At 42.9% G+C, this 15,234-nt stretch overlaps 1 protein-coding gene across 1 annotated transcript; it reads right to left on the bottom strand.

The window, feature by feature from the left end:
• Positions 1–13,441: 13,441 nt before the first annotated feature.
• Positions 13,442–13,955, bottom strand: LOC110709493. Its single transcript, XM_021887715.1, has 2 exons — positions 13,927–13,955; positions 13,442–13,853 (listed from the first exon to the last, which is right to left on the bottom strand). The coding sequence occupies exons 1-2, from the start codon at positions 13,953–13,955 to the stop codon at positions 13,442–13,444; spliced, it is 441 nt and encodes a 146-aa protein (XP_021743407.1).
• Positions 13,956–15,234: the final 1,279 nt, after the last annotated feature.

Genomic DNA, 15,234 nt, shown 5'->3' with positions numbered 1-15,234 from the left:
GTCATAGGCCAGAAAGTATTAAGAAAGGGCATTTAAGTTGACTCGGTTAAGGTTTCGGTGATTGCTAGGTTGCCTCCTCCTAATTCCGTTACGGGAGTGGGCATGCCGGTTTTTACCGGAGGTTTATCAAAAAAAATTTCATCAATCTCCAAGACCTTAACCGAGTTACTCAAAAAGGATGTTGTGTTCAATTTTGATGAGGCTTGCCTTGAGGCATTTCAAAAACTCAAGGATGCTCTCATCTCCCCTCCTGTTGTGCAAGCTCTGAATTGGAGCTTGCCTTTTGAGCTAATGTGAGATGCAAGTGATTTTGCAGTAGGTGCGGTACTTGGGCAAAAGAAGGAAGGAAGATCTCATGGCATCTACTATGCAAGTAGAACGCTTGATGAAGCTCAAAAGAACTACACTACAACGGAGAAGGAAATGCTAGCAGTCGTGTTTACCATGGATAAGTTCCGATCTTACCTCATATGTTCAAAGGTGATTGTGTACATGGACCACACAGCAGTCCGCTACCTCATGACCAAAAAGGAAGCAAAACCGCGTCTTATCCATTGGGTTCTTTTGCTCCAAGATTTCGACATGGAAATGAGGGATAAAAAGGGAGCGGAGAATTATGTCGCGGATCATTTGTCTAGGCTTCCTTTTGAGAATAAGGAAGATGTCCCAATCAATGAGGAGGTGGAATTCGAAACCCTCATGGCCATGGCTTCAACACCTAGCCCTTGGTACGCGGACATAGCTAATTATCTAGCTTGTGGAGTTGTTCCTCCGGAGTTCTCCTCTCAACAAAAGAAGAGGTTTTTCAAGGAAGTGAGGAGATATTTTTGGAATGACCCGTACTTGTTCAAGCAATGTAGAGATGGCCTTTTCCGGAAATGTGTCCCGGACCATGAGATCGAAGGAGTTCTTGAGCATTGCCACTCATTGCCGTGTGGAGGGCATGGAGGTGTAGAAAATACCGTGGCAAAGATCTCTCAATCTCTTCTTTGGTGGCCAACAATGCACAAGGATGCCCACAAGTTCGTTTCAAGGTGTGACAAATGCCAAAGGAGTGGTGGCATAACCAAATGGGATGAGATGCCTCAACTAAACATTTTGGAAGTGGAGCCATTCGATGTTTGGGGTGTTGACTTCATGGGTCCTTTTGTTTCTTCTTGTGGTAATCTATATATCTTGGTGGCGGTGGACTATGTGACCAAGTGGATTGAAGCTATACCCTCCCCCACTAACGACCATAAAGTGGTGCTCAAGCTTCTCAAGAAGGTCATATTTCCACGGTTTGGGGTGCCTAGAGTGCTAATCAACGATGGTGGTTCTCATTTTGCCAAGAAGCAATTCGAAGCTCTCCTCAAGAGATATGGGGTTCATCACAAGGTTGGTCTACCTTACCACCCACAAACTCAAGGACAAGTGGAGGTGTCAAATAGAGAGATCAAGAACCTTCTTGAAAGGATGGTGAACAAGTCTAGAAAAGATTGGTCTCTCAAGCTTGATGACACGCTTTGGGCTTTAAGGACGGCATACAAGACTCCCATTGGCACAACTCTCTACCGGTTGGTCTATGGGAAGGCTTGTCATTTGCCGGTTTAGTTGGAATATAAGGCTTGGTGGGCGATCAAAGAGCTTAACATGGACATGTCCTTGGCGAGTGAGAAAAGAATGCTTAAGCTCAATGAACTTGAGGAGCTCCGATATGATGCTTACGAGAACTCGAGGCTCTACAAGGAGAGGACTAAGACATGGCACGACCGACATATAAGGAACAAGAGGTTCAAGGTTGGAGACAAGGTGTTGTTATTCAACTTTAGGCTTCGATTGTTTCCCGGAAAGCTTAAGTCCAAGTGGTCGGGGCCTTTCACGATTTTGAGGACTACTCCTTACGGGTCTTTTGAGTTGGAGGCGGAAGGGAACAAGTTCAACGACCACTGTTTGAAGCTCTACCATTGCAATGACCAAGTTGGCATAATTGAGTGCGTGAGGCTCGATCCATCGGATCCTAAGCCGCTTTCTTGATGATGATGTGATATGGTCAAGCTAATAACCTTATAAAGAAGCGCTTCTCGGGAGGCAACCTGAGTCCTCAACTCTTTTGGTTTTGTGTTTCTTGTGTTTGATTAATTTTGGATGATTTTTCTTTAGTTCCTTATTGTGTGTGTTTTTCTCTTCTAATAGGTACTTGGATCTTTGGGAATTTGGTCTATAAAGTTGGGTTTGGTGAAGTTAAGGAGAAAGGAAGAAATGAAAGTGGAGATTCCCAAGAGTGGGCCTGGAGAGGGAGCTCCATCAAGGCCCGCGGGCGCGGCCTTAAGACCCGCGGGCGCGGCCCTAAGACCCGCGGGCGCGGCCCTAAGACCCGCGGGCGCGGACAGAGCTATCTCAGAATTTAAAGTGAAACAGGAGATGCCCAGGAGATGGCCTGAAGAGGGCGCGACCCTGGTACCCACGGGCGCGACACTTAATACCGCGGGCGCGGACAGACAAAGCTGCGGGCGCGTCATTCCACCCCGCGGGCGCGGCATTGAGCGTTTCAGAAATTCCCATAAACTGGAGATGCCAAGGAGCGGGCGCGGCAGTCGGGGTCTGCGGTTTTTATGAGTTTTTTCTCAGCAAAAAGCCGAAACCAAAATTACCAAATTTTCAGAATTTTCAGCCCTTCTCTCTCTAAACTTCACTCCACTCCACACCCCAACTCATACTACATCAATACCTCATCCTAAATCATCATATTTCAACAAATTCCCTCACTTTCCTTCAATTTTTCTCACCAAAAATCCGAAATTTCATACTTTAAAACCCCCAATTTTGATACTCCTATTTGCTTGGGACTTTCTTTCACCATTGGAGGGTTCTCGAAGGTAGGCTTGATTTCTTCTTCAAAGGGCTAGTAGGAGTAATTGTTGGTACTCATTTTGGTATACGTTTCTTCCTTACTCTAATTTACCTTTGAATTTGAAGCATGTCTTTGGCTGAGAAATTTTATGCTTGTGAATTTTCATGTGGGAATTTTTTATTGTTGCATGCCTATATTGTGTTTGTTCATCATCTTAAGCATCATTAATTGTTGAGTTGTTATTTGTGTTAGTTGTTTCTCGTCATAGATTGCTTAATTGTGGGTTCAACTTGGTTATTCTTGGAAGGTTGCTCTTTATGGTGGTTGTTTGATTTTGGGAAATTGTTGTGGTGTATTGTTGTTGTTATTCGTTGAGGAGTATATCTTAGTGATTCTATCTTTGTGTGGTGAAAATGGTTTTCGGCTCAAAGAAAAGAAAAGGTGGGAAAGAACATCAAGGTTCAACATCCTCAAACCCCCAACAAAGTGAACAAACCGCTCCACCACCTTTACCACCCCTCAAATTCCACAATAAAAACCACAGACCCATCTACGACAACCTTCAAAATAGAAAACTGAGACCAACCAAGCACTACCACCAACCCACCACCACAAAACTCGGCATTGACGACGATTGTTGGTTCTTATTCAACAATCTCCGGTTAGGCTCGTTTATAACAAGTGCCTACCGAACTTTCAAGGAGCCCACTCTTGAGTTCCTTGCCTCTTTTGAGTGTAATGCCGCAGGGGATAAGGACCTCACCATCTCCTTTCAACTCTTTAACAAAAAAGAAACCCTCACCCTCCGCTAGTTTAACCAATTATTGGACCTAAACCCGGATGCTGATATGTTCTTCCCCGAGCATGAGGGACTCCATGCCTATGAGCCCCTTCACTGGTGGAAGGTCATCTTGAGGATGGACGCTTTCAACTCCAAGTATTCCTTGGCCAGCCAAATCATGCACCCAGCCATCAGACTTCTACATCGAATTCTCGGGTACATGGTCTTTAATAGGCAAGACTTGGGGAAGATTACAACCGAGGAAATCCGGATATTATGGCTAGCTACGCAGCCGGAGATTGGGCATAGAATGAACTTCGGGTTTCTATTTACTAAGTGCATTGAAGGTGTCCTCTCGGGTACAAAGAAGGGGGAGATCCATTTTAGCGGGATGATCACTCAAATAGCCAAGAAGTTGGGTCATATGGATAAATTGGAGTCCTGCACCCCTGTGGGGAAGAGTGATGGGAGCGATATTTGGCTTGAACTCGATAAGTTAAAGACCATAAATTCATCGCAGATATTGAGGATCGAGGAAGGACTTAGAGCTTACTTGTCTCTCATGAGCGTCATTGTTTCCTCCCCAAGCCGGAGTTCACTTCCTTCACGAGGGAAGGGGTAAATTACCCTTGGTGGGTAAAGAAGGATTCTGGTATCCTCCCTAGTGCAAGGATGGAGATAGGTGAAGGGTCCGGTGAAGGTTTTGAGCATGAGGAAGATGGGAGCGTGATGAGGGCCACCCCTCTAAGTCAGCAACAACAACAACAACAACAACAACAGTCCCAACAATAAGGAAGAAGGCAACAACAACAACAACATCAACCCGACTACCAACAGCAAATGAAGGCAATGAGAGCCCAAATGGAAAGCATGCAACTTGGCAAGCAAGGTATGTTTGCTTCCCATCAACACCTTTCTTTCCAAACTAACGCCCTGTATGATGCTAGTGTACGTAGAGGGGATGTCACTCCCCCAGTTAACTACCCTTATGTGCCGGCCCAATAAGGGCCCGTGCCATCTTGGGGGGGTGACAACCAACCTACGTACCCCTATTGGCAGGGTCCCTCGGACCCCAATGTGCCACGACATGAGTTCCCCGATGAGTCCGGTCACTATGACTACCGGGTCTCGGGTGGGAGTGATTATAGGGGTGACCCCAACTACCCCTACGTTGATCCCTCTCACCCCTCACCTCTGGTCCAACCCGAGCCATATGACCAGTTATCCGCATCCCAACTTGACCTTTTTAAAGGTCATTATGGGTGGCCCCCCGGCTACACCGGAGGTTGGGACCCCCATGGCCCCCCCTCGGGTTTCTCATATGACAGTTGGAGTGCGGATAACGATGGTGCCGGCCCTAGTGGCCACTAGTTTCCCCCCCTCGTTCTGTTTATTCCCTCTTATTATTGTTCCTCCCTTTTATTTTTGAAGCATCAGGGACGATGCTTCAATCTAGTGTGGGGGGTGTTTGAGTCAAAAGGGAGTGTTAGGGAATGCTTTGGGTAAGTGTGGGGGATGGTACCTAGGACTCAAGGGAACGTAAAGAGGGATTAGGGTTTGGGTGTTGTTGGTTAGCTTTAGGTAGCGTTGTTGTTGGTTGCCTATGATGATTGTTTCTATGATGGTTATGATGATGATGATTATGATGATTATGATATGATGATGATGGTGTGTTTGGGTAGTAGGTCAAACCCAAATATTTGAGTTCATGGATTTTTCTCTCTCGGACTAACATTTTTCTCTCTTTAGTGTTTTTTTTGTTTTTCTCTTCTCTCACTTGTAGCTCAGAAGGAACTTGGAAGCAACATATGGTAAAATGGTAAACGGCATGGTTGCTTTATTATTTTCTTCAAGAGACATGGGTGAAATGTTTCCCTTACTCTTTCTTTTATTTCTTGTGTTGTATTTAGTTTAGGATGTAGTCTAGGAAGGAGTTGAACGGTTCGAGGATGTTTGCATGCGGTTCCAAGGAACCTGGGATCGTTGGTTTTGTTACCGAATGATCACTTGTATGTCGATTGGGATTTATTTGGATCTTTATGCCTCATATGTGAACCTTCTTGAATTCTTCCTTATTTTGTTTCATTTTCTTTCGTGTGACAAACATGACCATGGCATGATTATATAGTTGTTTTCCTTTGGAATTTGCATTGCACATTTAGACTCTATTTCCGTGATGATGCGCCCTAGAACGCTTGTCTTTTCTTTATTTTGTGATGAGATGCACATTTTGAGATTGCTTTTGGTTGAATCAGATGAGCCTTAGCTAAGATAGCAAGGGTAAGAACTTGTGAGGGAGTTTGAACCCCTAGTTCATGGGATGTGGTAAGATGGAGTTGCTCCATGTAGTGGATTTGAAGCCCCTCTAGTTGGTATTTGCGTACCTTTCTCGTCCCTTGTGAGGTTCACTTTGTTCAAGCCTTCATCAATTTGTTGAGCGGCGTTTTAGGATCCTCGACTATGCATGTTTGAATCCTTGTGTTGATTACTAGCTCCCGAGATCGTGACCTAAGACTCTTAAGGGAGGAAAAGGGCACTATTTCTCATTTTTGTTTATATTTTCTTTTATTTAGTTAAAAATTTGATTTTCCTTTTTGTATCAACCTTCTTGCCAACCAACTTGAGCCTAATGTCTCCCATTCTTGTCTCAACCCCATTACAAGCCTAACGACCTATGTTTACCAACCCTTTTAGTTAGTGAAGCATTTGGCTTGTGAGGCTAGTGTGAAGAGCGTCATGAATATGAGCATGAATCATTTATGGAATTGGTTTGGAAGCAAAGACTTGAAAAGTAAGCCTAAATATGGGTATGCAAGAAAAATTTGAGAAGAGTGATGCAAAATGATTGGAAAAAAAAACAGGGAAAATGGAATGAGAAAATTATTTATTTTGTATATACTTGAATAAGGTTGGTAGTGCGATGAAATCGAAATGTTGGTTGACCGTTTGAGTTGTGGTTGTTTCTTGAGTTTTGTCCATGAGAATTGTACACTCTCTTGCTTCACTTAGGACTTACCACCACTATTTCAAATGTTTTCCCTACCTCTACCTAGAGCCGAGTCATTACAACCCTAGTGAAGACCCTTAGACTTTAGGGGTGCGTGGTCAATAACCAGTGGAGGGAGATGGTTTTCAACCCTATGGAGAGAGCATGCTTAGTTGAGATGTCGGGATGATCTTTTACCTCCTCAAAATGAATCTTTTTCCGGTTCCTTCGTGGAATCATGAGGAGCCATCTAGGGGGACGATTTAAAACTAGTGGGGAAACGCGGACCGTTTTAGAGGGGACTAGGGAAGAGAATGACTCACTAGTTCTCTATGCTTAGCTTAGGCTTGACTCTTGCAACAATTAGCATCTTGAAGCGTGCATGCATCATGTTATTGAGAAGGACTAGTATTCTTTGACGTTTTTTCATCATGGTTGAGTCCGAATGAAGCATTTGTTCACCTTGAAATTTGATGTTGCCTTTCTAAGCCTTGCCATGTTGTGTTTGTCTTTGTAGTGTTTGTTTTGCCTTTCTCTTCTTGGTTTTTGCTTGAGGACAAGCAAGAGGCAAGTGTGGGGGATTTTGATGAGTGGCATTTATGCCACCATTTCACCCTCTTTCATTAGAGAATTCCCCCGGATTTGTCACTTGATTATACCTTTTCTCACCTCTTTTACCTCTATTTTAGTCATTTTAGCTCCCTCTCGTGTTTTCCTTCCCCCTTTGTCTTTTCTTCTAGTTTTTACCTCCTTTTTGTGTGTTTTGATAGCTCCTAGCACTCGTGGGCGAATTATGGATTTCTAGATGGAGAATAGATGCTAAGGAAGCTTGTCATGGGAAGTGGAGATGCCACAAAGGAGAGGGCGCGCAACAACGTAGGGCCGCAGGCGGGAGATTGCTAGCCGCGGGCGCGGACAGTGCAGTCCTGAGCCAACGAAAGTTTCTGAAGATGGCCAACCGCGGGCGCAGAACAAAAGGCCGCGGGCGCGGCGACCTGGGTCTGGCGAACCTCCTACCCAGCTTGGAGAGGGCGCGGCAGCCTGTTCGGAGAGCCATCTCCCTTGCCCATTTTCCTCATTATAATAGAAGACTATAAATATTCTTTAGCTAGAGTTTTCATTTATTCACTATTCCATTAGCATCAAAAACATTTGTAGAGAGAGAAAATCCATGTCTTTTAGAGAGAGAAAACATTAGTCTTCAAGATTCAATCTTTGTAATCAAATATTCAAGCTTTCCTCTAGATTGTTGAAACAACTTTGATGATTGGGTAATCCTTTAACTTTTATAATAGTAATCTTTTCGATTATTTCCCTAATACTTAGTTTTATTGTTTTTACTCATGTTTTCCTCATAAATATTCATGCTTTATTAGTTTCTTTGATTTCTCTTTGACTTAGAATCATGCTAGCTTGCATTAGGATTGAATACTTGTTTAGCTTGGTTGTCATGGGTATTTTCCTTTCTCTAGATTAGATTTTTAGCTAGGGAAGGGGGTGAAAATCATGTTTATTTGTGTTCCTACTAATTATTGATTGGATTCTACCTTGAGTTGATGATTTGTGCTTAAATATGCTTGGAGTTTTTGTGTGCACCTATAACCCCATTGTTTTAGTCCTAGATTAGATGCATGAGAATGATCTAGTTTAGGGTTGATTGATTTCATCAACTTGCTTTAAGTAGTTGCATGAGAATGACTTGCTTTGAGTAGAGTTTGAACTCCTTGGTGTATTTCCTTATTGATTCTCATTAGTGTCTTATTGGTCATGATTGGAACCCCCTCTCCCTAGCGCTTTTTGCCATTGATATCACTATAATCTTGTCCTTTGTTTTCATCTAGAGTGCCTAGTTCAATCCCTTTTTCTTTAGTTTAGCTTAGTCTTGTTTTTGGTAATTAGATTTATCATAGAAATCTTCAACATCAAACCATAATACCCCTTTTTGTTACTTGCAATTTATCCTAGATTTCGCATTGATTGTGCAATACCCCCGTTTCCTTCGGATTCGACCCTAACTTGCCACTATCTAAATTAAAATTGATAGAGCTAGGTTAGGAGATAAAAATTGTAATATTTGATCTGGGTAGTAGTAACGACCTATTAACCACCGATCAGAACTCCACAATGGAACAGAGAATCCGAACGGAGGAATCGAACCATGTTAGACATGGTTCGATCAATGATAGGTCTTAGTGAACTTCCTATTTCTTTCTGGGGACATGCACTTCTAACTGCGGCACTAACACTGAACCGTGCTCCGTCAAAAGCTGTCGAAAAGACTCCATATGAGTTATGGACGAAGAAACCTACGAGGTTGTCTTTTCTTAAGATTTGGGGTTGCGAAGCATATGTCAAGAGATTAATTTCTTACAAACTTCACCCAAAATCAGACAAGTGTCTCTTTGTGGGCTACCCAAAAGAAACTAAGGGGTATTACTTCTACAATAAATCCGAGAACAAAGTGTTTGTTGCTCGTGATGGTATCTTTTTGGAGAAGGAACACCTTTCCAAAATGACAAGTGGGAGGAAAATCGAACTCGACGAAGTTCGAGAGGTAGAGCAACAAAGTCAACATGACAATACTGACAATCAAAGTGCTTTAGAAGCAGCTATTGACATTGGTCAGAGTCAAACCGACAATGCAAATGCTCAACCTATTACCCTGCGTAGGTCGCAACGGCCAAGATCTCAGCCAGACAGATACCTTGGTATTGTCTTAACCGAAGATCAAGACATCCTAGTTATGGATGGTGATGAGGCAGCGACATACAAACAAGCTATGACGAGCCACGACTCTGCTAAATGGCAAGAGGCCATGAAATCCGAGATGGACTCAATGTCTGAAAATCAAGTTTGGGACTTGGTTAATTTGCCCGAAGGTTATACACCTATCGGTTGCAAATGGATTTTCAAATTGAAAACAGACAAAGATGGAAATATATCTATATACAAAGCTAGACTGGTGGCAAAAGGTTACAGGCAAATTCACGGAGTTGATTATGATGAAACCTTTTCACCAGTTGCAATGCTTATTTCCGTCTGGATCATCCTAGCGATTGCTGCATATTATGAATACGAAATATGGAAAATGGATGTCAAAACAGCCTTCCTTAATGGGATTTTGGAAGAAACTGTGTATATGACACAGCCGGAAGTTTTTGTTGATCCAAGCAATGCTGGGAGGGTAAGCAAGCTTAAGAAGTCCATTTATGGACTAAAGCAGGCAAGCAGAAGTTGGAATCTGCGATTCGATGAAGCCATTAGTAAGTTTGGTTTTATCAAGAATCCAGATGAGTCTTGTGTCTAAAAGAAGGTTAGTGGGAGTGACATCACATTCCTAGTCTTATATGTCGATGACATATTACTCATTGGAAACAGCACTAAACTGTTAAAGTCCGTAAAGGGCTTGCTGGGAAAGTGTTTTTCAATGAAGGACTTGGGAGAGGCACAATACATATTGGGCATCAAGATCTATAGGGATAGATCTAAAAGGGTGATTGGATTGAGCCAACGTACTTATATAGATAAGGTACTGGCACGATTCAACATGGAAGGGGCCATGAGAGGGCACCTACCTATGTCCCATGGCATAACTCTAAGAAATAGTGTCCACAGATGAGCGAGAGAGAATGAGTCAGATTCCATATGCTTCAATTATTGGATCGATCATGTATGCCATGATATGTACTAGGTCGGATGTATCGTATGCCTTGAGTGCTATGAGCCGATACCAATCAGACCAAGGAGAGGCGCATTGGAATGCGGCCAAAAATATCCTAAAGTACTTGAAAAGGAACAAGGATAAATTCCTGGTCTATGATGGTTGTAATGAGTTGGTTGTTGAAGGTTATACTGACGCGAGCTTCCAGACTAACAGAGACGACACCAAGTCGCAACCGGGGTACATATTCTGCCTTAATGGAGGAGCGTTTAGTTGGAAGAGTGCTAAGCAGAGCACCACTGCAGATTCTACAAGTGAAGCCGAATACTTGGCAGTTTCGGAAGCAGCTAAGGAGGCAGTTTGGATTCGTAAGTTCATTTATGAACTTGGTGTTGTACCCTCAATCAAGGGTCTAATAGACCTCTATTGTGATAACAATGGAGCTATTTCTCAGGCCAGGGAGCCAAGGGAACATCATAAGGTCAAACATGTCAAGCGGCGATTTCACATGGTAAGCGAATGGAAATCCGAAATTGAAATCAGAATTTGTAAGATTGGAACGAACGACAATGTTGCTGATCCTCTGACTAAAACTTTGTCTCAAGTGAAGCACAACAAGCACGTTGAGGCAATGGGAATCAATCACATTGGAGATTGGCTTTGATTTCCCTGTATAGATGTTTTAATTAAACTCTATGTCTTAATGTAAAACACTATATTGAACCATTCAATTTTGGAGCAATTAATTTTCTGCAAATTTATGATTATTCCATATCTATTTAATTGTGGTTTAGAATTAAATAATGAGTCCATTCGATTTTGAGAATATTCAAAACAGGGTTTCAAGACCATGTCTTGGTTAAAGAAACACCTGTTAAGTGAACATTGAATATTTTAATCGAAAATTAGCCCTAATCGAGGTTATTTAAACGATGGACGATTAATGACCACTTGAGATTAGTGTGTAGTATGACTTATAGCACCATTTCTTGTGCTACAAGGACATGATAGTCATAAATCATTTGCACAGGTACTAGTTTGGAACTATACCGGATAGACCTATGAGAATACTTTAAGAGATATCAAATCGTCATAAGTATATTTCTCATTATAGCTATCGGAACCTTTTTCCTTGACCATGAGTATTGCAAGTTCTTTTGTTTGAGTACTAGTCATTTTGATGTTGTCAAACGTCTGTCATAAATGGGGATTATAACAGCAGCACTCAGGCGACTAGGTCCTCTTAGTAAGGGAAGCTTACAGTACAAGACTGGGAATGTCCCCTATTAACAATAGGGAATATGTCTTTGTTGTTTACAAGGCCTCTCGAAGAGCGAGACTGTGAAAATGCATGGTTGTGCTCAGATGGATTTTAGAAATTATCTGTTTATTGACAGTCAAACTCAGGAATTGAGAAACACTTCTGGACGTAATAAGGATGACGAAGAATCTTACCTTATAGTTTATGAAGAGACATTAAGCGACATAAGAAAAGGGCTATACACAAATTGCACACTTGTCCAAAAAGACAAGTGGGAAATTGAAATGAATGGTGTCCTTCCAACAAGTGTATTATTCCGATAGAGGGTTTAGAATTATTGTATAGCTAATTCTTCAGTAAGGTCAAGTGATCGAAATGTCTAGGCGGAGTGCCGCTTCCGATCAGTAATATTAATGTACAATTAATATTACAGCTTAATCTTAACTGAACCCTTCAGGTCGAACCCAATCGAACAACCGATCCGAGACGACTAGTCAATCCGAAGGATTTAATGAGTCGTCAGAGTTTTACGAACAAAGACGTCAGATATCGAGCTTAGAGCATCGACACCGAGCGTCGCAAGTCGAGTCGAATTTAGAATTCGACGAGACGCGAAATCAATCAAGTTACAAGTTCGAGTTAGGCCGTAGCCTCGCATTGGCTTAGCCATGCGAGGGCTAGGCTATCTCGAGCTAGCATGTGCATCGCAATTCTAGTCGCAAGCCTAGCATGCTAGGCCCACGCATGCTAGCTAGCCACCGCAAGCATCGCAGCATTGCGTGTGTGCTAGCATGCCATGCGCCCAGCCATCGCAAGGCTAGGCCTTGCTAGCATGCTAGTCGCTGGCGCACAGCTAGCCCAGCAAGCATCGCAAGGCTAGGCCTGTGCATGTGTGTGCGTGTGCCTCGCATAGCATCGCACAACACCACGCACCTGCCAGCAGCTTGGTGGGCTGTGCATGTGGGTGCGTGTGTTTTGCATAGCAGTGCCCAACAAGCAGCTCGCAATGCCTCGCCTAGCAGCAACGCCTAGCATGCGTGGCTCGCTAGCAGCACGCATGCACTGGCTGGCTGCGCATGCTAGCTGGCTGTGCGTGTGTGTGCTAGCTGGCTGGCCAGGCTGCCCAGCCTTGGTGCTAAGCGCCAGCTGGCCAGGCTGCCCAGCCTTGGTGCTAGGCGCCAACTGGCAGCCAAGGCAGGCTGCCAGCCAGCCACTTGGATGGGGAGAGCCGGTTTGCTAGTGGGAACCAAGGGGTGTGAGCTTTGCCTTTGGGAGCAAGGCTATGGTCCCCCCCTTGGAAATGGTCCTCACCTAATCTCTCATCCTCCTTGTGCCACATGTAACTTATTGATTGAATTGCAATTTTATTTTTGTTTTACTTAAAATAAAATGGGAAAATTGCAAATCTCCCACATTTATTGAGAGTTGGAATTCAAGGTTCATTTCCCTATAAATACGAAGGTTTTGGGATTTGGGAAGAACACTTGAGTGGAACTAAAAAGGCATCTCCTTAGAAAAGTGAGAAATCCTTAAGTTCGTAAAACTCTAGTTTTTATTAGTCGGGTCCCGACTAACCTTCGGGACTTCGATCGTTCGGGTCGGGTTCGTGGGTACGAGCCGTCGGAGACCTTTGCATTTGCGGGGTTGGAGTTTTGAAGTCAGAGCTCGGGATTCGAGCGAAGCACGCGCCAATGGTAAGAATGTCTTTTCCTTCTCTCTCTTAATTGTTGTTTAATTAGTGATTGCATGCTTAGTCGCTTTAATTAGTGTGTGGGTCTTGGGTGGGTTTCCCTTCCGCGTAGAGTCGGACTCTACGAAACCCAACACTCTTTCCTTTTCTTCAGCTCCAACGCATAAAGATGTGCAGCTCTCCCATACACTTCATCCAAGGTTTCAAATACTTGACCACACAGCTTTAACTACAAAGCAGTAGTCAGACCACTCTCAAACTTCCTAGCCTTAGACTTTTCTGTAGAAACAGACTCCTTAGCAAATCTTGACAGCTCAACAAACTTAGTGTAGTATTCAGTGACCGACATATTCCCCATAGCAAGATTAGAAAATCCCTCAGCTTTTTGTTTATGTAAGAAGCTAGGGTAAAACTTGTCCCTAATCTTCTCTTGAAACATAGTCCAATTAAATCCAGGTAATGCCTTAATGGTAGCCTCATTTTGCTGCCACCAAAGGTCAGCTTCACCCTTAAGGTAATAGGTAGCACAGCCTACTTTTGAGTTCTCTGGACACCCTACTGACCCGAACAGTTTCTCAAACTCCCTCAACCAGTTTTCTAGTATAGTTGGATCAGGCTCTCCTTGATAGGTCGGTGGCTTACTGACAAAATAAGTGCGCGGTTTTAGGGTGATTTAGTGCTCACTTATTTCCATATTCTAGCTATTTTTCTCACTTATCGCTCTGTTTCCGCACTTTCTTCATATTTGTAATGCTTCACGGGTTTTGTTAGTGTTTTGATGCATTTTTAAGTATTCTTAGACCCTTATGAGACATCCCGATGGTTGGGTAAGAAGCCATGGCCTTGAGGTATCTTTGGCTAGGGTTGAATTTCATTTGAAGACCTCCTAGGCCTCTGCACGGTCAATGCTTGGCACGGCCGTGTAAAGGAGTTTGAAGATTAGAAAAACCTTCTATGAAGGCTACACAAACGTGCAGCAATTGGCACGCCCGTGCTGGGAGCTGCACAGCCGTGTATGATGGTGGCACGCCCGTGCATGATAGCTGTCGAGCACGTCGAAGCTTCTACCTTGGTTGCACGCCCGTGCAGCTATGTGGCACGTCCGTGCCAGGCCCCAGCTCCAATTTCCAGATCTTCTGCCCATGCTGCACGGCCGTGCAGTGTTTGGCACGTCTGTGTCGATCTGTTTAAGAGAAGTTTCTTGTTCCCTCCGCCCCCTTTGTTTAGGACTAATATAAATAGATTGATTGCCTCATTTATAAGGAGAGAGGGTAGAGAGAGAAAGGCTTAGTAATAGTGCTTTAAGGTTTAAACATTTTTTTCTTAGATTATGTTTAGTTCCTAATCAAATTTAAATACTTTGTAGTTGATTTGAAGATTATTCCAAGTTTGAAATGTATTGCAACCAAGATTATTGAATTTTCTCATTTAGTAACATTTCTTATCTCTCTTTACTTCTAATCTTTTGTTTGCTTTATTTTGTATGTTTATTTGAATCTCTCAGTCCCTATTTATGTTTGGTTGAATGTTTAGCACTATTTTTGGTGAATTTCTCCTTGATGATTGTTGAGAAAGATAGAGCCCTTGATTTTTATTTTGTGCTTTTCAATATGATGTGCGAGTAGTTCCTTAGCTAGGGGTTGGGTTTGGATTATGTGAGTTTGGGAGTGATTTTGATGAAGGATTGTGATTAAAATGGATTATATGGGATTGCTTGTTAGTTCTTCATGATAGGAGTAATTAACCTAGATTATTGAACTTGATGGCATGAAATGTTTGGTTCGACATGGTAATGTGATTTGAATGTTTCATTACCTATTACAATATGATTATGCATCTTTTGTTGCTAAGTTAATGAGGGATCTAAGCTTAGTGATTTGAGTTGTTTTCATATCGTTTGAAGTTGGTCTTGCATGTGGTCTTTGCTATTCCATTATCCTTGTTCCTCCCTATTTGCCTAATTGCTATTGGTTGAGTGAATCCCATTCCCCTAGTGTTTTAATCCCTTGAATTCAATCCTTA

This window comes from Chenopodium quinoa, unplaced genomic scaffold, assembly GCF_001683475.1.
Source record: "Chenopodium quinoa cultivar QQ74 unplaced genomic scaffold, ASM168347v1, whole genome shotgun sequence".
NCBI lineage: Eukaryota > Viridiplantae > Streptophyta > Magnoliopsida > Caryophyllales > Amaranthaceae > Chenopodium > Chenopodium quinoa.
Note: the sequence above shows the minus strand (reverse complement) of the source record. Positions and strands in the feature narration are given on the sequence as shown.

Coding starts and splice junctions, on each gene's coding strand:
- LOC110709493 (XM_021887715.1), bottom strand. CDS start 13,955: ATGAAGAAAGTGCGGAAACAGAGCGATAA. Junction 13,854..13,926: donor GTGCGGAAACAGAGCGATAA/GTGAGAAAAATA, acceptor TTATTTTGTCAG/TAAGCCACCGACCTATCAAG.